Raw genomic sequence first — 27,368 nt, 5'->3', positions numbered from 1 at the left:
TTAAAAAATCTCATACCAGAAGTAAGAAAATTTTAATATAGTTAGGTAACTACATTAGAGATAATAGACTAAGGAAAAAATAAAATAGAGATATTATACTAAGAAAAAATACTAAAAAAACTTATATTAGAGATAATATACTACTAAAAATAAAAATAATATACAACGAAAAAATTAATTTCCTGCAATATTATGCTTCCATCTAACATGATACAATTTATTTAGTACCAAGAGTGGTTGGTTCCAGAGGAACAGAAACTTAAAGAGGAAACAATCTGTATTTATCACCTATAGCTGTGTAACAAAACATCCCAAAACAATGTTGTGATTTAAAACAACAAACATTAATTTGTTTCACAGTTTGGGAGATGCTTAGCTGGGTATTATTTTCTTTTTTTTTTTTTTTTTTTTTTTTTTTTTAATTTATTTATTATTATTAAACTTCAAGTTGTAGGGTACATGTGCACAACGTGCAGGTTTGCTACATATGTATACTTGTGCCATGTTGGTGTGCTGCACCCATCAACTCGTCATTTACATCAGGTATAACTCCCAATGCAATCCCTCCCCCCTCCCCCCTCCCCATGATAGGCCCCGGTGTGTGATGTTCCCCTTCCCGAGTCCAAGTGATCTCATTGTTCAGTTCCCACCTACGAGTGAGAACATGTGGTGTTTGGTTTTCTGTTCTTGTGATAGTTTGCTGAGAATGATGGTTGGAAACAACAGGTGCTGGAGAGGATGTGGAGAAATAGGAACACTTTTACACTGTTGGTGGGATTGTAAACTAGTTCAACCATTATGGAAAACAGTATGGCGATTCCTCAAGGATCTAGAACTAGATGTACCATATGACCCAGCCATCCCATTACTGGGTATATACCCAAAGGATTATAAATTATGCTGCTATAAGGACACATGCACACGTATGTTTATTGCAGCACTATTCACAATAGCAAAGACTTGGAATCAACCCAAATGTCCATCAGTGACAGACTGGATTAAGAAAATGTGGCACATATACACCATGGAATACTATGCAGCCATAAAAAAGGATGAGTTTGTGTCCTTTGTAGGGACATGGATGCAGCTGGGTATTATTTTCTAAGATATTTATAGCACAAACAGACGCTCAGTGAATAGTCAGATACATAGTTTTGGAGATTTCTGGATTATATTCATAGCTCAATGCCCAAACTTATTCTAATGATTTTTTTTGAAAATGAGAGAATAAGTAAAAACTAATTTGGGGGATTGAAATATATACCAGAGTTTATCTATCAATATAATACAACACAGATTCTGAGTTATAAGTAGATACACTGAAAGTGAGCCTAAAATCTCATATATCAAAAAGAAAGAATGAACTGGAAACAGATGAGTCTCTGAGTGGGCACAGCAGGAAAAATTGACTCCTTCCCATTCGTCCTCTAGAAACAGTCAGGCACCACTGAAGTGTTTTGTTTTGTTTTGTTTTTTTCCTGGCTGCTTTTTCAGTTAAACCGTTACTTCCTTTTACTTCAATCCTAGAAAACACTATGTAAATTGTGACCAAATTTCAGAACTGTACATTTGATTCAGAGAAATTTAACTTCAATTATCAAAGGTGAATATTTCAAATCACCCCTTGTACCATTTTTATTTGAAAATATTCTTTTTTATTTCTTTCTGTGCATATGCCGCCTTTTTATTGGGATAAACTTTTCAGGAACCTGTGCGTCTTATAAACTATAGCTTCTAAAGACATTTTGTTCTAAAACATCTGGTCAGTTTAGCGAGGAGCAAGTATGATCAGAATGTGCTAAATCATGATCTGTTAAATTGATCTTTAGTCATTGTATTAGTCCATTCTCACACTGCTATGAAGAAATACCCAAGACTGGGTAAGGAAAGAGATTTGATTGACTCACAGTTCCAGATTGCTGAGGAAGCCTCAAAAAACTTACAATCAAGGCGGAAGGCAAAGGAGAAGGAGGCACCTTCTTCACTGGACAGCAGGATGAAGTGAGTGCAAGCAGAGGAAATGCCAGACGCTTACAAAACCATCAGATTTCATGAGACTCACTATCAGAACAGCATGGGGGAAACCGCCCCCATGATCTGATGACCTCCCCTGCTCCCACCCTTGATATGTGGGGATTATGGGATTACAATTCAGGATGAGATTTTGAGTGGAGACACAGCCAAACCAAATCAGTCATTTCCAGTAAAAGCAAATAAGTATTTGTTTTTTATACTGCTTTATTTTATTCATTCGTTATAGACACAAGTGTTCTTTAACATAGAATGACATTAAAATGATAGTGTACTTCAAATAGAAGAGCAGTTTACATTTTCAATGTCTGTTTCTCCAAAAGCAACAATTGCACCCAAAACAAAATGTTACATTTAGAAAAATAGATGTTAGTAATTTTTCCTGGACAAGTGATCATTTATGATTTGAAATAAAATGTTAAATTCCAATCTGTCACATATTTGATAGGTAAGAGAAGCCGTAATTTGGTAATTTGTACTTTATTAAAAGCCCCTAACGTTGTAAATACAGATGCCAATTTTAATGTTAAGATATGAAAATCTTCATAATTAACCCAATATTCACATTTATTCAATTTTTAAGTAACCATAAATCCATAAGTTAGATTAATTTAAGAGGTATTCTGGAACTTCCACTTCCAGCATGATGGAGTTGATGTGCTTTCCCCAATTCCTCTCAGTAAATATAAACAAAAGCCCTACACTTTACATATAAAATGAATATAACAATATTCTAAAAGGCAGAGAGAAGATGCAGAGCAGGCTACAGATCCTGGAAAACAACACAGTGGTAAATTCCCTGGGTTTTCTTTCTGCCTTCTACATCCCCAACTTGGAGTAAAAGAAGCTGGAAACTCTGGAACACCAATAGGCACAGGCAAAAAAATTTTAAAGTCTCAAGAGAAGCCTGCTGTCTAGACAAGGAAGAAAAAGACAGCCTGGAAAAACACCACAGAAAAAGCTGCAGCCCACAACTGGGGCTTAGACGGGGAGGGTTCTTGGCTCTGCCCAGGGAAGAATTCAAAGACAAGCTGGTGGTGTTTGACAGCAACTTTTATTGAAGTGACAGTGTACAGCAGCAACAGCGGTACTGTTCCTTGCAGAGCAGGGCTAGGCAGTCTGCCCAGAGTACCAGCTCAGAGGCAGCTCTGTAGTCATATTTATACCCACTTATATGCAAATTAAGAGGTAGATTATAAAGCAATTTCTTTTAAAAAGGGTGGTAACTTCCGGGTCATTGGGTCATTGCTGTGGAAAGGGGTGGTAACTTTCAGTGCTGCCATGGCAATGGTAAACTGGCATGGAACACTGGAGGATGTGTCTTATGGAAAGCCACTTTCACCCTGTCCCTCTTTTAGCTAGTCCTCAATTTGGTGCAGTCTCTGAGCCCCACCTCCTACCTCAATATCTCAAGGATTCAGCTTTTTATTCCATCTCATTACATGTGATTTTCAGGTCATGAATCATTGCCTCCACACTGATGTACTCTCCTTAAAAAGTCATAAAAATTATAATTTTATGAATTATTCAATCTTGTGTAATTATTTTGTTCTGCTTGATCTTGATTTGCAGTTTCATGAACCCATTAGTTTTTTCATTAGAGTTTTAGAAATTTTTATTTAGTCAGTTGATCTCAATGGCTACAACAGGTCTCACCCAATTTCCCTGTGGTCTTTTGATTTGCTTAGTTTGTTGCCCTCAGGCTTGGCCTTTTGGTTCAAAACCATTGTACAAAATAAATTCGCTATGCTCCTGTTGGTTTTACTTTGTATTATTTCCTTTAAACTTTGGACCTATCTGTGTCATGATCCAATTCTATAGAAATAACACACCTAATAGAATAATGCTGGCCCAGTGCTTCAAATGACAACCAATACTTATGGAACCAACAAAATTGAACTTAACAGTGGACTCTGGGAAGATTTAGCCTGAGAGTCACTTTCTCCAGGTCAGGCTTGTTGCTCAAATGTGGCTGAAAGTGTTACGATACTGACTCCTAGTCGCCAATTACTTCTTCCCAATGTGAGCCCAGACCAACAATCCAGGACAGGTGCATCTCAGCACCAAGGGACAATTAAAACCAACCCACAGGAGAGTCGATCAGTGATGCTTTCAGAGAAATGTGGAAGTTGTAAGATCCAAACTAGAGTAACTTGTGTCAAGCCTTGGCAAGCGGAGCAGGGCAGAACCATGAAGGCAGGGCTCTCACACATGATTTGCTGGATAACGGGAACCATCGCAAGAAATTTTTCCAAACCACAGTTTACTACATGGATATCTTACACAAGGACAGCTAGCAACACAAGGACAGCTAACCACTTGTACAAGAACGCTTGCCTGTCACACTGTCTGACAAACTCAACCCAAAACAAGGGACCGCTACAACCTCCCAGAATGGTTTAAGAGCAAAGTAAAGAACTAAAACATTCCCTCTCACTGGCCCGTAACAAGAGTAACTCCCACCCTAATACTATGCTTTACCAAAGGTTTCTGGACACCCCACCTTTTCTCCACAACCTGCATATGAGGTGCCTGGATTTCCACCCCTCCTGACAGTAACAGTGTCCCTCTACTTCTCAGCTGGAGGGGAGTCAGAGAAGACCTAGTGGAGAGTCAGCCTAGCAGTAACAAGGCTACTCCCATTGTGGTGTCAGTGGAGGCCACATGAGAAGCAGAACTCATACCCCCACCCTTCAGGACCATGGAGGAGCCCACCATAGGTGTCAGTGATAGCTGACAGGGGAACCAAAACTTCTACTTCCACGAGTAGTAATAAGGTGATAATCCCACTTCCCCAATTATATTAGTACCAGATAAAGTAGAGCAAACAAAATTACCAGAGACTAAAAGAGGGACATTATATAATAATACAAGAGTCTCTCCATCAAGAAAACATGGCTTCCAAAATGTGTTTGCATCAAAAAAACAGAGCTGCAAAATATTTGAAGCAAAAACTGATAGAACTGAAAGAAGAGTTAAACAAATCCACAATTACAATTGGAAGCTGCAACCCCCGTACTCAACAATTGATAGAACAACTAGACAGAAAATCAGCAAGGATATAGAAGTCAACAATGCCATCAACCAACAGGATCTAATAGACATTTACTGAACACTTCACCCAACAATGGAGAATACACTTTCTTTCCAAATACATATAGAACAAATACCTAAGTAGACCATATCCTGAATCATAAAACAAATCTCAACAATTTTTAAAGAATTGCAAGCATACGGAGTTCTCAGACCACAATGTTCTCAGACCACAATGGAATCCAACTGGAAATCAATAACAGAAAGATAATAAAACGCTCCAAACACTTAGAAACTAAACACATTTCTAAATAATCCATGGGTCAAAAAGAAAGTCTCAAGGGAAATCAAAAGTACATTGAACTGAATGAAAACACAAAAATAACATATCAAAATTTGTGGTACAGATCTAAGGCAGTGCTAAGAGAAATGCATAGCACTAAATTCACCCATTAGAAAAGAAGAAAAATTTTGCATCGATAATATAATCTCCCACCTCGAGAACCTAGAAAAAGAAGAAAATAAAACCAAAGCAAGTAGAAAAAAGGACATCATAAAGAGGAGAAATCAATGAAATTGAAACAGAAAAACAATACAGACTATCAGTAAAACAAAGAGCTGGTGATTTAAAATTACCAATAATATTGACAAGCTTCTAGAAAGGCAACCAAGAAAAAAAGGAAGAATACACAAATTAAACTATAGAAATGAAAAAGAGATAGTGGTTGCCAGGAGTTGAGGAGTGGCAAGTGCAAAGGAAGGGGTTTGGCTATAAAGAACATCAGAAGGGATCCTTCTGGGAAGAAAATGTTCTGTATCTTGACTGTTATCAATGTTATTATCTTGGTTGTGATATTTTATTGTAGTTTTATAAGAGGTTATCATCTTACAAGTGATAAGGGGGGAAACTGGGTAAAGGATACACATGTTCTTTCTCATTAGTTCTTCCAACTGCATGTGAATTTACAACTATCACCAAAAAAATCATTTTTTAAGAAAAGAAGCATTCTTCGAAGCATTCTTCTCTAACTTAAAAAAACCACAAAATACTACCTCATTCTAGTAAATGAGAATCTACCACAAGGTGATCATAAAAAAAGATATGGGGGGGCACCCAAGATGGCTGAATAGGAACAGCTTCAGCCTCCAGCTCCCAGTGTGAGCAACACAGAAGACGGGTGATTCTGCATTTTCAACTGAGGTACCGGGTTCATCTCACTGGGGCATGTTGGACAGCCAGTGCTGGTCAGTGGGTGCAGCCCGACCAGTGAGAGCTGAAGCAGGGTGAGGCATTGCCTCACCTGGGAAGTGCAAGAGGTAAGGGGATTCCTTTTCCTAGCCAAGGGAAACTGAGACACACAACACCTGGAAAATCGGGTAACTCCCACCCTAATACTGCACTTAACCAAATGTCTTAGCAAACGGCACACCAGGAGATTATATCCCACACCTGGCCTGGAGGGTCCCACGCCCACGCAGCCTCCCTCATTGATACCACAGCAGTCAGAGATCTAACTGCAAGGTGGCAGCGAGGCTGGGGGAGGGGCACCCACCATTGCTGAGGCTTAAGTAGGTAAACAAAGTCCCCAGGAAGCTCGAATTGGGTGGAGCCCACCACAGCTCAAGGAGGCCTGCCTGCCTCTGTAGACTCCACCTCTGAGGACAGGGCATAACTAAACAACAAGCAACAGAAACCTCTGCAGATGTAACCATGTAGGGACATGGATGCAGCTGGAAACCATCATTCTCAGCAAACTATTGCAACAACAGAAAACCAAACACCACATGTTCTCACTCATAGGTGGGAATTGAACAATGAGATCACTTGGACACAGGAAGGGGAACATCACACACCGGGGTCTATTGGTGGCGGGGGGGCCAGGAGGGATAGCACTAGGAGATATACCTAATATAAAGGACGAGTTAATGGGTGCAGCACACCAACATGGCACATGTATACATATGCAACAAACCTGCACATGCACATGTACCCTAGAACTTAAAGTATAATAATAATAATAAAAGGTATATAAAAATATTTTAGATATGATTATTTTATAATTTTACAAAAATATCTCTTTCCTAAAGTGAAGTCTACTTAACGAATATAGTGTTCTCTTGGAAGGTTACTATGACATTTATATATTAATTTTTACTTTAATTTGGAAAGGATTAAAAGGATGTTTTTTAAAAATGAATTCCCTTCTAGGCTAGTGTGTTGGTTAATTTCATGTAGCAACTTGGGTGGGCCATGGGTGCCCAGATTACATTTGTTTCTGGTGTGTCTGTGTGTCTGTTTTCATTTAAGATTCACGTTTAAATCAGTAGACTCAGCAAAACAGATTGCCCTCCCACAGTGTAACTAGGCCTCATCTAATTTGTTGAAGGTTTCAATTGAACAAAAGGCAGAAGAAGAAGGAATTTGCACCCTTTTTTTCCCTTCCTGGCAACATTTCACCTCATCTTCTCTAGCCCTCAAAGTGAGATTTAGTCCATCAGCTCCCCCGGTTCTCCAACATTCAGACTTGGACTGAATTATACCACTAGCTTTCCTATCTTCAGCTTGCTTACAGTAAGGGAGGAGACCACCCCTCATATTGTCTTATGCCCAATTTCTGCCTCCATAGAAAGAAGAAGTAAAAACTAAAAGGCAGATATGAAATCCACAAGCAGACAGCCTGGCGCCACGCCCTGGGCCTGGTAGTTAAAGATCAATCCCTGACCTAATTGGTTATGTTATCTATAGTTTACAGACTTTGTATTGAAAAGCAATGTGAAAATCCCTATCCTGTTTTGTACCGAAATAATTACTGGTGCATGCAGCCCCTAGTCATGTACGCCCTGCTTACTCAATCAATAACGACCCTCTCACGTGTACCCCCTTAGAGTTGTGAGTTCTTAAAAAGGACAGGAATTGCTCATTCTGGGGGGCTCCGCTCTTGAGACAGGAGTCTTGCCAATACCCCCAGCCAGATAAATCCCTTCCTTCTTTAACTTGGTGTCTGAGTTTTGTCTGCAGCTGGTCCATCTACAACAGCAAATCCTAGTACTTCTCAGTCTCCATATTGTGTAAATCACTTCCTCACAGTAAATCTGTTTGTATATATATCCCATGGGGGTTCTGATCCCTGAAGAACTCTAACACAGCTAGCCATTCTACTTGCCATAGCCTGAGAGAAAACTGAGCTGGTCTATAAGAAGGAATTTTGCTTGGAATTCAGGGTTACTCCAGTATGAATGGGCCAAGTAACAAATCAGTTTTATGAACTCTCTACTCCATGTTTTCCCACAGACCTCAAAAAAGTTCATATGAACTTATAATTATTTTATTTTCCTTTTCTTAAACGCCAATGTCACCCTCACGAGTGTGATTCCCTTGAGGGTAGCTGAAGCTTTTATGTTCTAAAGGAGGTTTAACAATGAAAACATGGGGGGCAGAGCAAGATGGCCGAATAGGAAGAGCTCCAGTCTCCAACTCCCAGCGCGAGCGACACAGAAGACCGGTGATTTCTGCATTTTCAACTGAGGTACTGGGTTCATCTCACTGGGGAGTGCCAGACGATCGGTGCTGGTCAGCTGCTGCAGCCTGACCAGCGAGAGCTGAAGCAGGGCGAGGCATTGCCTCACCTGGAAAGCGCAAGGGGGAAGGGAATCCCTTTTCCTAGCCAGGGGAACTGAGACACACAACACCTGGAAAATCGGGTAACTCCCACCCCAAAACTGCGCTTTAAGCAAACAGGCACACCAGGAGATCATATCCCACACCTGGCCGGGAGAGTCCCACACCCACGGAGCCTCCCTCATTGCTAGCACAGCAGTCTGTGATCTACCGGCAAGGCAGCAGCGAGGCTGGGGGAGGGGCGCCCACCATTGCTGAGGCTTAAGTAGGTAAACAAAGCTGCTGGGAAGCTAGAACTGGGTGGAGCTCACAGCAGCTCAAGGAAACCTGCCTGTCTCTGTAGACTCCACCTCTGGGGACAGGGCACAGTAAACAATAACAAACGCAGCAGCTCTGCAGACGCAAATGACTCTGTCTGACAGCTTTGAAGAGAGCAGTGGATCTCCCAACACGGAGGTTGAGATCTGAGAAGGGACAGACTCCCTGCTCAAGTGGGTCCCTGACCCCTGAGTAGCCTAACTGGGAGACATCCCCCACTAGGGGCAGTCTGACACACCACACCTCACAGGGTGGAGTACACCCCTGAGAGGAAGCTTCCAAAACAAGAATCAGACAGGTACACTCGCTGTTCAGAAATATTCTATCTTCTGCAGCCTCTGCTGCTGATACCCAGGCAAACAGGGTCTGGAGTGGACCTCAAGCAATCTCCTACAGCTACAACCTACAGCTGAGGATCCTGACTGTTAGAAGGAAAGCTATCAAACAGGAAGGACACCTACACCAAAACCCCATCAGTACATCACCATCATCAAAGACCAGAGGCAGATAAAACCACAAAGATGGGGAAAAAGCAGGGCAGAAAAGCTGGAAATTCAAAAAATAAGAGCGCATCTCCCCCGGCAAAGGAGCGCAGCTCATCGCCAGCAACGGATCAAAGCTGGACGGAGAATGACTTTGACGAGATGAGAGAAGAAGGCTTCAGTCCATCAAATTTCTCAGAGCTAAAGGAGGAATTACGTACCCAGCGCAAAGAAACTAAAAATCTTGAAAAAAAAGTGGAAGAATTGATGGCTAGAGTAATTAATGCAGAGAAGCTCACAAACGAAATGAAAGAGACGAAAACCATGGCACGAGAAATACGTGACAAATGCACAAGCTTCAGTAACCAACTCGATCAACTGGAAGAAAGAATGTCAGCGATGGAGGATCAAATGAATGAAATGAAGCGAGAAGAGAAACCAAAAGAAAAAAGAAGAAAAAGAAATGAACAAAGCCTGCAAGAAGTATGGGATTATGTAAAAAGACCAAATCTACGTCTGATTGGGGTGCCTGAAAGTGAGGGGGAAAATGGAACCAAGTTGGAAAACACTCTTCAGGATATCATCCAGGAGAACTTCCCCAACCTAGTAGGGCAGGCCAACATTCAAATCCAGGAAATACAGAGAACGCCACAAAGATACTCCTCGAGAAGAGCAACTCCAAGACACATAATTGCCAGATTCACCAAAGTTGAAATGAAGGAAAAAATCTTAAGGGCAGCCAGAGAGAAAGGTCGGGTTACCCACAAAGGGAAGCCCATCAGACTAACAGCAGATCTCTCGGCAGAAACTCTTCAAGCCAGAAGAGAGTGGGGGCCAATATTCAACATTCTTAAAGAAAAGAATTTTAAACCCAGAATTTTATATCCAGCCAAACTAAGTTTCATAAGTGAAGGAGAAATAAAATCCTTTACAGATAAGCAAATGCTTAGAGATTTTGTCACCACTAGGCCTGCCTTACAAGAGACCCTGAAGGAAGCACTAAACATGGAAAGGAACAACCGGTACCAGCCATTGCAAAAACATGCCAAAATGTAAAGACCATCAAGGCTAGGAAGAAACTGCATCAACTAACGAGCAAAATAACCAGTTCATATCATAATGGCAGGATCAAGTTCACACATAACAATCTTAACCTTAAATGTAAATGGACTAAATGCTCCAATTAAAAGACACAGACTGGCAAACTGGATAAAGAGTCAAGACCCATCAGTCTGCTGTATTCAGGAGACCCATCTCACGCGCAGAGACATACATAGGCTCAAAATAAAGGGATGGAGGAAGATTTACCAAGCAAATGGAGAACACAAAAAAGTGGGGGTTGCAATACTAGTCTCTGATAAAACAGACTTTAAACCATCAAAGATCAAAAGAGACAAAGAAGGCCATTACATAATGGTAAAGGGATAAATTCAACAGGAAGAGCTAACTATCCTAAATATATATGCACCCAATACAGGAGCACCCAGATTCATAAAGCAAGTCCTTAGAGACTTACAAAGAGACTTAGACTCCCATACAATAATAATGGGAGACTTCAACACTCCACTGTCAACATTAGACAGATCAACGAGACAGAAAGTTAACAAGGATATCCAGGAATTGAACTCATCTCTGCAGCAAGCAGACCTAATAGACATCTATAGAACTCTCCACCCCAAATCAACAGAATATACATTCTTCTCAGCACCACATCGTACTTACTCCAAAATTGACCATGTAATTGGAAGTAAAGCACTCCTCAGCAAATGTACGAGAACAGAAATTATAACAAACTGTCTCTCAGACCACAGTGCAATCAAATTAGAACTCAGGACTAAGAAACTCAATCAAAACCGCTCAACTACATGGAAACTGAACAACCTGCTCCTGAATGACTACTGGGTACATAACGAAATGAAGGCAGAAATAAAGATGTTCTTTGAAACCAATGAGAACAAAGATACAACATACCAGAATCTCTGGGAAACATTTAAAGCAGTGTGTAGAGGCAAATTTATAGCACTAAATGCCCACAAGAGAAAGCAGGAAAGATCTAAAATTGACACTCTAACATTGCAATTAAAAGAACTAGAGAAGCAAGAGCAAACACATTCGAAAGCTAGCAGAAGGCAAGAAATAACTAAGATCAGAGCAGAACTGAAGGAGATAGAGACACAAAAAACCCTCCAAAAAATCAATGAATCCAGGAGTTGGTTTTTTGAAAAGATCAACAAAATTGACAGACCACGAGCAAGACTAATAAAGAAGAAAAGAGAGAAGAATCAAATCGACGCAATTAAAAATGATAAAGGGGATATCACCACCGACCCCACAGAAATACAAACTACCATCAGAGAATACTATAAACACCTCTATGCAAATAAACTGGAAAATCTAGAAGAAATGGATAATTTCCTGGACACTTACACTCTTCCAAGACTAAACCAGGAAGAAGTTGAATCCCTGAATAGACCAATAGTAGGCTCTGAAATTGAGGCAATAATTAATAGCCTACCAACCAAAAAAAGTCCAGGACCAGATGGATTCACAGCTGAATTCTACCAGAGGTACAAGGAGGAGCTGGTACCATTCCTTCTGAAACTATTCCAATCAATAGAAAAAGAGGGAATCCTCCCTAACTCATTTTATGAGGCCAACATCATCCTGATACCAAAGCCTGGCAGAGACACAACAAAAAAAGAGAATTTTAGACCAATATCCCTGATGAACATTGATGCAAAAATCCTCAATAAAATACTGGCAAACCGGATTCAGCAGCACATCAAAAAGCTTATCCACCATGATCAAGTGGGCTTCATCCCTGGGATGCAAGGCTGGTTCAACATTCGCAAATCAATAAACATAATCCAGCATATAAACAGAACCAAAGACAAGAACCACATCATTATCTCAATAGATGCAGAAAAGGCTTTTGACAAAATTCAACAGCCCTTCATGCTAAAAACGCTCAATAAATTCGGTATTGATGGAACGTACCTCAAAATCATAAGAGCTATTTATGACAAACCCACAGCCAATATCATACTGAATGGGCAAAAACTGGAAAAATTCCCTTTGAAAACTGGCACAAGACAGGGATGCCCTCTCTCACCACTCCTATTCAACATAGTGTTGGAAGTTCTGGCTAGGGCAATCAGGCAAGAGAAAGAAATCAAGGGGATTCAGTTAGGAAAAGAAGAAGTCAAATTGTCCCTGTTTGCAGACGACATGATTGTATATTTAGAAAATCCCATTGTCTCAGCCCAAAATCTCCTTAAGCTGATAAGCAACTTCAGCAAAGTCTCAGGATACAAAATTAACGTGCAAAAATCACAAGCATTCTTATACACCAGTGACAGTCAAACAGAGAGCCAAATCAGGAATGAACTTCCATTCACAATTGCTTCAAAGAGAATAAAATACCTAGGAATCCAACTTACAAGGGATGTAAAGGACCTCTTCAAGGAGGACTACAAACCACTGCTCAGTGAAATCAAAGAGGACACAAACAAATGGAAGAACATACCATGCTCATGGATAGGAAGAATCAATATCGTGAAAATGGCCATACTGCCCAAGGTAATTTATAGATTCAATGCCATCCCCATCAAGCTACCAATGAGCTTCTTCACAGAATTGGAAAAAACTGCTTTAAAGTTTATATGGAACCAAAAAAGAGCCCGCATCTCCAAGACAATCCTAAGTCAAAAGAACAAAGCTGGAGGCATCACACTACCTGACTTCAAACTATACTACAAGGCTACAGTAACCAAAACAGCATGGTACTGGTACCAAAACAGAGATATAGCCCAATGGAACAGAACAGAGTCCTCAGAAATAATACCACACATCTACAGCCATCTGATCTTTGACAAACCTGAGAGAAACAAGAAATGGGGAAAGGATTCCCTATTTAATAAATGGTGCTGGGAAAATTGGCTAGCCATAAGTAGAAAGCTGAAACTGGATCCTTTCCTTACTCCTTATACGAAAATTAATTCAAGATGGATTAGAGACTTAAATGTTAGACCTAATACCATAAAAATCCTAGAGGAAAACCTAGGTAGTACCATTCAGGACATAGGCATGGGCAAAGACTTCATGTCTAAAACACCAAAAGCAACGGCAGCAAAAGCCAAAATTGACAAATGGGATCTCATTAAACTAAAGAGCTTCTGCACAGCAAAAGAAACTACCATCAGAGTGAACAGGCAACCTACAGAATGGGAGAAAATTTTTGCAATCTACTCATCTGACAAAGGGCTAATATCCAGAACCTACAAAGAACTCAAACAAATTTACAAGAAAAAAACAAACAACCCCATCAAAAAGTGGGCAAAGGATATGAACAGACATTTCTCAAAAGAAGACATTCATACAGCCAACAGACACATGAAAAAGTGCTCATCATCACTGGCCATCAGAGAAATGCAAATCAAAACCACAATGAGATACCATCTCACACCAGTTAGAATGGCGATCATTCAAAAGTTAGGAAACAACAGGTGCTGGAGAGGATGTGGAGAAATAGGAACACTTTTACACTGTTGGTGGGATTGTAAACTAGTTCAACCATTATGGAAAACAGTATGGCGATTCCTCAAGGATCTAGAACTAGATGTACCATATGACCCAGCCATCCCATTACTAGGTATATACCCAAAGGATTATAAATTATGCTGCTATAAAGACACATGCACACGTATGTTTATTGCAGCACTATTCACAATAGCAAAGACTTGGAATCAACCCAAATGTCCATCAGTGACAGATTGGATTAAGAAAATGTGGCACATATACACCATGGAATACTATGCAGCCATAAAAAAGGATGAGTTTGTGTCCTTTGTAGGGACATGGATGCAGCTGGAAACCATCATTCTCAGCAAACTATCACAAGAACAGAAAACCAAACACCGCATGCTCTCACTCATAGGCGGGAACTGAACAATGAGATCACTTGGACTCGGGAAGGGGAACATCACACACCGGGGCCTATCATGGGGAGGGGGGAGGGGGGAGGGATTGCATTGGGAGTTATACCTGATGTAAATGACGAGTTGATGGGTGCAGCACACCAACATGGCACAAGTATACATATGTAGCAAACCTGCACGTTGTGCACATGTACCCTACAACTTGAAGTTTAATAATAATAAATAAATTTAAAAAAAAAAAAAACAATGAAAACATGTTTTCAATTATTTAGAATGTATTGTCTGCAATATTGCTTTAAAATAAGGGAATCTGTTATAATAAACAGTATAGTTTTCAGAAATATATTACTGAATCATCTATCTTTAAATTATGAACCTTGAAACTATTTTTGTTTAGTCCTTTTTTTAAGTCAACATAAAAAAGAAAAACAGATAAGATATACAGCATAAATACATTACACAAACACACACAAGGAAGCATGCATACTCACACAGATACACACACACACACACAATATGAAAATGTCTTGGCTTCTTAAGTTTTTAATCCTTTCACATAATGACCTCTAATTCAAACTAAATCTGAAGATCAGTTGATTTTGCACATTTGACTACAAATTCTAAAAATTTCCATGACCCTGTTCATGCAAGAAGTAAATTGAAAATGATTTAAGAAAACCATGTACCTATCTGTGGTGTGGCTCACACATAGTTAAATGAAAACATTAAGAATGCGATCACATTGAGCTGTCATCCTTCAAAGCTATTGCTCATCCTTTTCTCTTACATTTTAACTACATGTGAATTTATTACAGATATTTGTAGAGCTCCAATTACTACTTAGAAACAAAGCACGGTTAAATTTTTAAGAGTCATATAATGATTACAGAGACAAAGAACAGATTAGCAGTTGCCAGGTGTTGCAGGGAAGGGAGAAGTAAGTGGTTGTGGCTATGAAAGGATTCCTGTGCTGGAACTATTCTGTATCTTCCCTGTGGTGGTGATCACATGCAACTCTACATGTGATAAAACTGCATAAACTAAATACACGTGCACACACACAAGTATGTATAAAACCAATGGAATCTGCATAAGACAGAGGGATTATATCAATGTCAATTTCCTGATTGTAATATTGTACTATAGTAATGAAAGATGTTACCATTGAGACAAAGTATATGAAAGGTATTTAGTATCTGTATTATTTCTTACATTGCATGTGAATCTATAATTCTCCCAAAACACAGATTTTTAAAAATTCATCTGCTGAAGTTTTTCAGGAATTGTTTAGTTTCATGACTATAACCATGAAAAACACCAACTAAATTTTAAGTTAATTGTACATTAAATGCAATATAGTATTTGAGCTAAAGTAAGGTCAAATATATTAAGACTACTTCATTAGCAAAAAGAAAATTGAGTGCAAAAGAAATCATGCATTAGGTAGCCCCTCACAACTTGTATAGGTTCCTGAAAATATGAGACATTCCCTTTATCCTCCTTTGATAAATGTATGGTATATTTCCTCATTTATTTAATGTTTATCTTTTTAAGCTTTAGTAAAGCTTTCTTTTTGTCATACAGGTTCAGTATAATTCTTCCGTTCATTTCTAGTTATTTTATTTTTGATCGCTATTACTAATAGGATATTCTTATTATGCTAAGTGGTAGTTTTTTTACACATAAGGAAGCTATTTTATTTCCTATTTTTAATGTCATTCTTGGTGACATTACTGAACTTTTTTTAGTTTTAATACTTTCTAGTGAATTCTAGTGACTTTCTTATAAAAGTATTGCTAACATCTGCAAATAACAGAATCAACAGAATAAAGCCAAAATTGCTCATAAGGTATTTGTATTTTAACATAAAGTTAAAAATGATTTTTCATGTTTTGCAATGATAAGCAAGACTGATCTACTTCTGTGATATTTTGCCTTTCTTTCTCCCCTCAAGATATGGCTGACTTGCACAGTTACTCTTGGATTTTCTATTTAGCTTCTCTTATTTTATCCAGCTTATTCTAATGATGTTCGCCTCCTGTTAGACCATAGATTCCCACCTTTGTAGCTGGGCATGGTGGCACATGCCTGTAATCCCAGCTACTCGGGAGGCCGAGGCAGGAGAATCGCTTTAACCCAGGAGGCGGAGGTTGCAGTGAGCCAAGATTGTGCCATTGCACTCCAGCCTGGGCGAGAGGGAAAGACTCCATCACCAAAAAAAAAAAAAAAAAAAAAAAAAAAAAAAAAAAAAAAAAGATTCCCGTCTTTGAACAGTACTTCTCTTTTAACAAGTACTTGTGTTTTTATGACCAGCTTTATTATAACAAACAGACCTGGAATTTTTCAAATAAATAAATCCATGTCTTTTCAACACCATTTCTTGCAAATGAACTAGATTGCCTCCAAGAGAAAAAATATCTAGCTACACACCAGTTACAAATTTTGGCACAGGAATTTTCTCTCTCTTCTTTCTTTATACACATGCCTAGTTACTTGGCTTCCAGGATTATAACAAAAAAGACTAATTTTACAATGTATGTAAAATGGATCCTTAATGCATTTCAAGACATAAATAATGAAATCTAGGAAGGACATTTTGGCAGCTTTAACAAATTTCCTGAAACTAATATGAGATTCATCCATCACTACTGAATTATAAACCCCTTGTAAAAAAAAAAAAAAAAAGTACCAAAGATCAAGAGATTCTTGTTAGACCTAAAACTAAGCTATTTTTTTCTTCATCCCTTCTTTCTTTTCCAGTCTTCATTGAGAGGTACATTGCATTAGTCAGGGTTCTCTAGAGGGACAGAACTAATGGAATAGATATATATATATAAAGGGGAGTTTATTAAGTATTAACTCACCAATCACGAGATTCCACAATAGGCCATCTGCAAGCTGAAGATCAAGGAAAGCCAGTCTGAGTTCCAAAGCTGAAGAACTTGGAGTCCAGTGTTCAAGGGCAGGAAGCATCCAGCACGGGAGAAAGATGTAGACTGGGAGGCTAGGCCAGTGTCTCTTTTCACATTTTTTCTGCCTGTTTATATTCTAACCACGCTCGAAGCTGATTAAATTGTGACTGCCCAGCTTAAGGGTGGGTCTGCTTTTCCCAGCCCACTGACTCAAATGTTAATCTCCTTGGGCAACAGCCTTACAGACACACACAGGATTGATACTTTGTATCCTTCAATCCAATCAAGTTGACCCTCAGTATCAACCATCACATACAGAACAGCAGATAGCTTGAAAAAGTAGTTCACCTAATTTCAACATTTTAACCCTGAGCTCAGAAAAATCATAGTAAGCTTTACCATGGCTAAGCCATAGTTGGGCAAGTCAAAGTATGTGGCTTCTATTTCTGCCAAAATTTAAAGAACTGATGATAATTAAGTTCGTAAGGGTGAACAAAGTTGGCCATTGGCATTATTGGTTCAATAACACATGATAGATTCAAATATTTCCTACAAAGCACTTCCAGATAAATAATACAATAAATAACCATTGATTTTAAATGCTTTATATTTTCATGAGCTTTGGATTGGTCTTCCACGCAAAGGTTTAACACCATCATTTTTAACACATCTTTAACACTCCATTTCAGGTTGAACTAAATTAGTCATTTTCTCAAATTCTTTGAAAATGTTCTCCCACGCAGACTATTTTTCAAGGCAAACGCTTCAGTAAACCAAACTCAGCACTGACTCCTCAAATAAACAACTGATTAATATCAGTAACATTTGTTAACTCATCAAGAGCCAAGGAAAACCCCTTAAAATCATTTGCTTTGTTTTTTAATTGATTATTGGTGTTGCTACAACATCCTCAACTCCATTCTTTTCAAAAGGTAAGTAGTTTTAAACTAGTTATTTTTTCTAGACACATTTCATGCCTGCTACAATCAAATATGATTTAACCCATTTATTAGTTCACCATTGGTAAATGGCTTTCCTTGCTTAGCTAACAAATGACAACCTTGCTTTGAACTTTACTTTTATTGCAGCCTCATTTTTTAAAAGAAGTTATGTGATGAGATATCTCATCTTAAATGTTCTAATTTTTTCTGACTGAATGCTGTGCTATCAGCTGGGAATACTGTAATGATTGCTTAATCTGGGAATGTCAACATATACTGTATTCTATTAGCACAGCTGCGGTGTCACTGAATAATAAACACGATGCTTTTCTATTTTATTTGATAGCAAAAAAAATCCACGTACACTGTGCCTTTAGAAGCAGAATATTTAGTCCATTTTTCTCTTCTTATATTGACATGATGGGTTCTCCCTGATAGTGAAAAAAGTAAAGTGAAAATGTAGAGCAATACATGTAGCACTTGAAATGTGTCAAGTTATGACTGAGTCACTGCAATTCAGAATGCACCAAACAGCCATGTGAAGCGGTGCTCTGTCTAAACTACTCAACTCTGCTATGTAGCATAAAAGCGCCATAGACAATAAGTAAGTGAATGAATGTGGCTGTGTTCAAATAAAATTTTATTAACACTGAAATTTTAATTTTATTTAATCTTCACATCTACAAAATATTATCCTTTTAAAATACAATAAAAGCCCCTTTTAAATGTTTTAAATCTTAGAATAGTTTTAGATTTACAGAAAAAAATCTAGTTATATGATAGTACAGAGTTCCCATAAACACTCAGTTTCCCCTTATTAAAATCTTAGTAGGTATATTTGTCATAATTAATCAATCAATATTGATATATTGTTATTCACTAAGTTGGTACTTTATTCAGATTTTCTTAGTTTTTACCTAACATCCTTCATCTGTTCTGGGGTCTCATCAAGACACCACATCATGTTTACTTGTCATATCTCCTTAGGTTCTTCTTGGTTGTGATAGTTTCTCAGGCTTTCCTCGTTTTTAATTATCTTAACAGTTTTAAGGAACACTAATCAGAAATTTTGTATGATGTCCCACAGTTGGGTTTTTTCTCTGGTTTTCTCATTAAGGAACTGGGCCAATATATTTTGAAAAGGAAGACCACAGAAGTAAAGTGCCACTCACCTATCAATAGTGCAAGCTATCAACATGACTTCACTCTTAATGTTAACCTTGGTCCTTCTTCTGATTTTTATTCAATGACTTAAAAATGTGAAAATCATTCTTAGCTCATGAGGCATAGAATAAGAGATGATGGAATGAGTTTGGATAACAGACCATAGTTTGCCCATTTTTGTTCTAGTGAATAAAAATTTTGGAATAAAGTTTGAGAACTGAGGATATATCAACCCAAAATTACCTATTCTAATAGATATTCTAATAGAAAAAAACTGAAAAAAAATTGACTATCCTCATTAGCTGACAAAGGACTCAAAAGATAATCAGAAGAAAAAAATAGTGCATGGATTATTGCTTTTACTGAACTTGGGGGAATACTATGAGGAATGTAACCATGTAGGATATATTATATCTATACATGGACAAGACTGAATACAAAAGTATCACTAAGTACTATTGTCACCATATATATTAAGAAAATGGGCTATGGAGTGAATGTAACCTCCACTTTTAGTTGCTTTTGACAGAGCAGGAGCACCGTCATCTTGGACAAATACCACCATTTTAAGTTCTAGCTCCCTTTCTAACCTCACGCATTTCAAGGAAATCACTTCTCTTCTAACGACAAGCAACCAGAAAGAGCCGACAGTAAAACAAAGATAAGACAGCTTGGGCACAGAAGGAGGGGGAAAGTCTCTTGAGTAACCACCAGACTTCACACTCATACAATGAGCCCCAGTAAAACAGTGTACCCTAATCAGCATATTCCTTTCCCATTAGGTGCACTAAGATGGGGAAGCTAAAAGCAGACTTGGGGGATATGCCTGCAGGTGGAGGAAGATGTATGGGAACAAACACAAAAACTATCCCTCCCAAATAAGCAAGACAAAGAGGCACAGAAGGAGTCCAAGTCTGTGATAAGCTCTCCCACCCTGAACCCTTAAATACTTTTAGTCTGTAAGAGAGCATGCTCCTGACCAAAACTGGCCAGAAGCCCCTCCCAGGTTTATTCTCCAAAATAAACCTGTCTTTGACTGTTGAGCCACTTTTTGTGTTTCTTTCTTCCTTCTTCAACCCTTACAGCTTTTAGTTGTGACATTGTTCAAGGTGGCTAATTAGGTAATACAGATAAATGGTTTTCAGCAACACATAGAAAACTTCAAGAATGTAAAAATAATACATGTTCCATTTAGTCAATATCTTATATTCCATATGTTAAAAATGTTCAAAAATATTAAAATAATGGTTAATGCAGGATTAAGTATAGCTCTTGCACTATTGAAATCATAACAGAGCTCAAATTCCATTTTGAAGTAACTAACTTTATAGTTCCTGAGCACTGAATCTTTTTTACACTTGCATTCCTTAAAGTCTAATTTTTCTTTCTGTACATCAGTGACACTTGATAGCGTCAAATGCTGTCTCTGCTAAGGCTGGCTCTTGGAGTTCCTGTAGTCATGACTTCTATGTAGCTGTGTCTGAAATTGCTAGAGTGGCATCACATGGGGAGAACATACTATGATAACAACACTCAAGATGAAAGGAGGACCACTCTCTCAAGATTCAAGTGGTGGCTCTCTGTCATTTGTAATATAATTTAATGAGTTCAAATTGCCAGTCTTCTACATTGTTTATAAACATTCTGTGTGTGTGTGTGTTTGTGTGTGTGTGTGGTGGTCACTTTTTAAACAAATAAGCATGAAATAACTACATCTGTGTTTATATTTTATATGAGCAAAAAAATTATGGAGAAAAAGGTGGAAGATGCACAATATTATCTGAGTGGGATGGAGAGGAGATGGGCCTGTAGTGAGAGAGAAAGAGAATGAGTACAGAAGACAGGAAAATAGTCATAGGAAAATGAAAAAAAAGTGGATTGTATAATGTCAAGTGAAAATATATATAAAATTTCATTTATGGCATAATTGAAAGTATATATTAATTGAACAGGCACATAGACAAAGACTAAATAGAAATGCGAGTAGTTTTTGCTTTTGACCCCTGTTATACGTATATAGCAAAAACACTACTTTTAAAGCTACTACTGTTGATAACCTGAAAAAATCTGAATCTCTGGTATGATGGAACTTGAAGCCTTATACTCTTGACATATGACAAAATGAGACCCAGAATTTTGCCACTTATCTGTGGCCACCCAGCTAATTTACAGTAAAACATGGACTACAGCCAGGTATCCTATCTCCCAGTACAGTGTCCTTACACAGCACTACCTCTGCCTTTCAAGGCTATTCTATGGCAGCTCTACTCAGTGATGGAGTTCATTTCATAAGGAAATGAAATCAGCCAATGATTATCACTTTAGAAATAGTGTTGACCTGTTTTGGACATGAGAAATCATCAAGAAGATCGTTTCCTGCCTGCAATCGGCAACAAGTATCTGAGATTACAGAAAATCAGGCTGAAGGCCAAATTATATATCTACACATAATAGCAACAATGGTCAATGTTCTATTCATTTCTAACTAGTGTCACTCCCTCTAGGCAATACATCTGTCATGCAGCACAGCTGTGCGATCCTTGGAGATAATAACAACTGGGAAAAGTAAAGTGGTAATATCCATCAGCAAGAAGGAAACAAATTTTGAGCAAAAGCAATGAAGAAGGTAGATATTAACCAAGTACTTATATTAATAAATGTAATACTATAACAGCTATCAGTGTTATGAAGAAAATGTCCAATTGCTATCAGAAAAATGTGGGTTCTGAAGGAGAAGCCATAAGAAATAAAAGGAAGAGAAAATAGCCTCGCAAAATTCTCACACACATACACACCCCATTTAAAAGCCTTCAGGAGTTCCCACTAATGCTTAGAAATATTCTTAATCTAATAATCGTTCCATTAAAAAGAACTTGACTGATCTTCTAATAAAAGAAGAGGAAAGAGCTCACATATTTTGTTATCAGGCACCTTAAAGCTTTTTGTTTGTATATTTTTAAATTCAAGACTCACATTCTATGAGTAGATGTCACTATAATGCTTATTCTATGAGTAATTCCTATTTTACAGTGGAGCCAATGGAGACACCAAGAAATGAAATTAACTACCTAAAGTCACATGACTGTTTAAAAACTTAATTAATAACCCAGAGAAAAGACAAAAACAAAACAGAGGGGAAAGAAAGGACAAGATGGGTTCTAGCAGATGACAAAACCAACTGAAGTTCAAGACAGGAAAATAAGTGAGATGCATGAATGCTGGCTGAAAATACTTTATTTTGTCACAAAGAATTGAGGAAGTTCTGGGAAAATGAAACCTACTCTCTGTGCATTGGCAAGAAAAAGCCACACCTGTGACCATTCCATCTTACTGCCTCTGGTCTACCAGGGCTGAAGAGACTACTCACAATCAATGCAGCCACTGAGAAGCCCATTCCTCAGGGATTTAAGGCTTCCTTATAACTAGAAGACAAATGGAAACAGTCCTGGTTGTCAACAGAAAAGAATGAGAATAAACCAACTCTCTTATCTTTAACTACAATAGTGTTTGTGGCAATAAACACAGTATAGAGATAATCAACAGTCAAGTTTCCATTTGATTCTGCCAAAGATAGTCCTTAGTTTCCACTTTGGAGAAGCTGCCTATATTCTAGGACTTGGCATGATCTCAGCTCACTGCAACCTCTGCCTCTAGGGTTCAAGCAATCCTCCCACCTTAGCCTCCCAAGTAGCTAGGATTACAGGCATGAGCCACCACACCCAGCTAATTTTTGTATTTTTAGTAGAGATGGTGTTTCACCACATTGACCAGGCTGGTCTTGAACTCCTGACCTCAAGTGATCTGCCCATCTTAGCCTCCCAAAGTGCTGGGATTACAGGCATGAGCCATTGCGCCCAGCTGTCCTCATTCTTAACTCCACCAGTAATAGTTTTGACAGTTCTGTTTATTATTACCACAATTTCTAATTAACACATGCATTGAGATGCAGAGTGCAGGCCTACTTGATTTGTTGATTTATCCCCTTTTATCTCTATACCCCACTCCTACTTCTCTACCTCCCATATACAAGCATTTATGTGAGACACACACATACACACACACAATCTTTTATCTGAATATGTTCATAAAACATATATTACTGTTTATACGCATGTATTTTAATGTATGTAAATGATATCATACCATATATCCTCTTGTTTCTGTGTCACGTTATCCTGTTTTTACAATTTTGTCCATGCTGATTTGTGCACACTTAAGCCATTGCTTTTTATTGCTGCACAATACCCCATTACAAACACCCAGATTGTCCCTAATTCTCTAACATCACAGAATTACTGCAAGAATCATTACAGACCTGGGTGAGAAATTCCTTGGGATAGAGACTCAAGGACGGAGATTGCTGGGACAGAGGACATGTGTATACAAAATGTCACTAAGCTGTGCCCAGCTAATCTCCACAATGAGGGTACCAGTAGGAGGGGTGGGCCCTAGAGGTAAAGGCCAGAGTATAAATCATGGCTGCTTGTGTGAGTTGAGTATATTATCTAACATCTCGTAGCCCCATTTTCTCATTTATAAAAATGTGAACAATTACAGTGCCCATCTCATAAAGTTACTGTGATAATTAAATGAGAGAATCAAGTACTTAGCACAGTATTTGGTACTTGGCAAGTAGCATCACTGATTACCATTTTTCCACACCCAGAAACAGACTTCTGATTTTTCCAGTAGGCTCTGAATCTTTATACTGGAAGGTCAATAGTAGGAATTCTAAGACGTGGCCATTTTTTCACAGCAGGAGACTCCTCTGATGGGCAACCTTTCCCCCAGGGTTCTCCATTGAGTTGGACAAAACTTTGTCAGATTCGCTTGCTGGTCTGAGGTTACCCCTGTCCAATCCTTCTCCCTCTCCCTTTCAACTTTCACAAGCATTACCTCCTCCCCTAATAAATCTCTGGCACCCCAATTCCATCTCACAGTCTGTTACCAGGAGGATCCACTAACACAGTAAAAGAAAATACTGAACATGTTTATCTAGTGGTCCTCATTACCATGTGATAATCTGACTATAGAAAATGCATTGCTGGGCTCTGTAACGACGTATGAGTGCATGGCTTTTGAACTATGCATTGAGACGAAAGTGTATCTTTACCAACCAGAAACCACAGAGACCCTCAAAACAGTTGATGAGCGCTAGTCTATATCATCTATTTTGTGGTGTGATCCAATGTTTACTGAATACTAAATATTTACTCTACACAAGCTCATTCTGCCTGTGAGTTCCCTTTGGTTTTCTATCAATATATTATAATTTTTTTCAAATATCTGTGTTAGCTACCATTATATTCATCATTAACTGGGTACGCTAAAAAAAAAATTAATAAAGCCAGGCTCATTTTTCATAAATACCTTGTCTCTCATACTTAAGCTAATAATATCAGCAACTGATATTTGAAGTAAATAATACCCAGAATATATTTAGTCTCTGTTATACTCCAGGTTAACTAATGGAATTTCAGAGTAGAAAATGACTGTAACCTAAAGTAATAAGCCAAGAATTATAGAATTAAAAGAATCTTAGCCAATATGACTCTTTTGAAGATGAAGAAACTGAAGATCAGAAAATGTATCAGTTTGTCGATATAAATCACTTGAATTTAACCTCCAGATTTTGTTTAAAATGTCAAAAATTTGGCAAATGTAATATAATACCACAAACTGTCATTTTATGCAATTCATAATCTATAGATATAAATGGAAATCCGTGTAAAGCAATGATTCTCAACCAGGAGTGATTCTGCCTTCCCAAATATGTATAGCAACATCTAGAGACATTTTTGGTTGTCTCAGTTAGGGGGAGGGGTGCTACTAGCATCTACTGGATATAAGAGACAGGGATGGCGCTAAATACCCTGCAATATACAAGACAACACCCCCGCCCCCACCAAAACAAAGAATTATTATATATAGCCCAAAATGTCAATAATGCCAAGGTTGGGAAACCCTGGTTTAAAGTTATAGAAAAAGTATTCAGTGTCCTAATGGTTTTGTTGAAAGCAAAAGAAAATATTCTGCCCACAATCCCATGATGATTTCTTTTTTCTTTCTTTTCTTTTCTTTTCTTTCTTTTCTTACTTCAAGATAGGGTATCATTTTGTTGCCAGGCTGGGGTGCAGTGGCATGATCATAGCTCAGAGCAGCCTCGAACTCCTGGGCTCAAGAGATCCTCCCATCTCCCAAAGGTCTGGGATTACAGGCGTGCGCCACCCCAAGCCTTTTATTCGTATTGTACTAAATAATACCTCCCCATTTCCTTATAAAAAGTAATCTAGAACACTAAATAAAATAAATGGTTAGTTGCCTCTTAGGTATAAGAAGATGCCATTTTTAAGCATATTATCCAAATATCTTACAAGATAGAAATGTAGGAAGTATAGTAGAGATTACCAGAGTTCTATAACGGTCCTGGAAATTTATCACCAAATTTTTTTCCATGCATTCACATTCCTTCTGGTAACTTGATGAATTTTTTCAGGTTTAAGCGTACCTTACTTTCAGGTATCCATTGCTAATATTATTAGTCAATGTATGACACACAAATTGCTTATTAACAAAATTTATTTATCAACAAAATAAATCTACATGAAGCATCTTGGTCATGTTAAGTAAAGCCCACTTTTAGCATGGCACCTATTCTAGAAATCCCCTTTAAGTTTTAATGTCTCTGGTTATGTCTATAACAAATAGGTTTCTAAAACTACACTTTTAGAATAATTGAAATTTAAACTAGTCATCTCAAAGCCGAGAACATAGTATTAAGTTTAGACAGTATCAATATATAAATCACTGCTTTACATTCTCACGGTGAAATAATTTTTTACTGGGCCTTCATTTGATGGTCTAGGTGCACCCCCTACCGAATTGGAAATACCTTGATTCAGTTTAAATTCACAGGGCTCTTGAACTGCATAACATCCACCACAATGCATCTCTCTAGCTCATCTGAAAAGCTGACTGTAAACCCTACATTTGATTTGACTCAAAAAAAAAAGGGCGTCTGAATTGTGCCTTGCACATTAAAGAGGCTTCATTGTGAAAGATCGCCCAGAAAATCTCTAAATGATATTAGCAGTACGAAAGTGACAGCCACCGCTTCTTAACATTATAACAAATGAGCTGTATTTTGGTATTTTTATTCTGTCTCCTAACTTGAATGATGTGTGATTCTGTATCACAGACAGCCAATTATTCTTTCAGATAGTGGTCACAATCGATCCTGTAAGTTGAAATTCTCAAAAGCGATGGTAAATTACCAGCAAACGAAAGCCGTTTCGATTAATTAAATGGGGACCACGGAGTTTAAGAAAAGTTTCTTCACCTTCCCAGCCTCACACTCCTGATCCACGACTCCGCTGTTCTGAAATATCCCCTTACTTTGCGGATGCCAGGATGCCCCAGGACATCACTCCACTAAAGCAGATCTTTGAAGCTCCACTAATTGCCTGCCAGCACCTGCCGGGTGCGCCTCGGTGCGTGCCGGGGCGTGTGTGGACGTGTGAACATGAATGAGCTCTCGCGCGCACCTGGCCTCCGTGCTGCTAAAGCCGAATCGCCGCCTGAGGCTCCGCGAAAACAGGTGTCGCGGAGCACTGGCTCTTACCTGGGCTCTGGCCAGGAGGCAGCTGCCTAGCATCAGCCAACCCCAGACGTGGAGTAACGCCCCCAATCCGGCCATGCCCGGAACGGCTGTAGAGAAAAGCAGGGACCCTCCTCCGGAGCCCGGGAGAAGCTTCCAAGTCACCAACTTGGCTGGGCCTGGGCAAACTTGTGGTCAGTAACGATGCGCAGCTGGGGTGGTCGGGCCCGGGCCGCCGGCCGAGGTGCTTGGGGTCTTGTCGCCGGAGCCACGCGCTTCTCAGAGCCCACGTCCTGCTGCGCCGCGACTCGAGGTTGGTCTTGTCTTCCGGAGA

The 27,368-nt window shown here is 38.7% G+C and overlaps 1 protein-coding gene across 1 annotated transcript in view; it reads right to left on the bottom strand.

Annotated features, from left to right (window-relative positions):
• Positions 1–27,144, bottom strand: part of PTH2R (parathyroid hormone 2 receptor) — a 94,718-nt gene extending 67,574 nt beyond the window's left edge. Inside the window, exon 1 of the mRNA XM_007966070.3 lies at positions 27,059–27,144. Coding sequence (XP_007964261.1) covers positions 27,059–27,133 — 75 coding nt within the window. The 5' untranslated portion in view covers positions 27,134–27,144. The remainder of the gene's footprint in view (positions 1–27,058) is intronic.
• Between the last annotated feature and the right edge of the window lie 224 nt (positions 27,145–27,368).

Source organism: Chlorocebus sabaeus, chromosome 10 (genome assembly GCF_047675955.1).
Source record: "Chlorocebus sabaeus isolate Y175 chromosome 10, mChlSab1.0.hap1, whole genome shotgun sequence".
Classification (NCBI taxonomy): Eukaryota; Metazoa; Chordata; class Mammalia; order Primates; family Cercopithecidae; genus Chlorocebus; species Chlorocebus sabaeus.
Note: the sequence above shows the minus strand (reverse complement) of the source record. Positions and strands in the feature narration are given on the sequence as shown.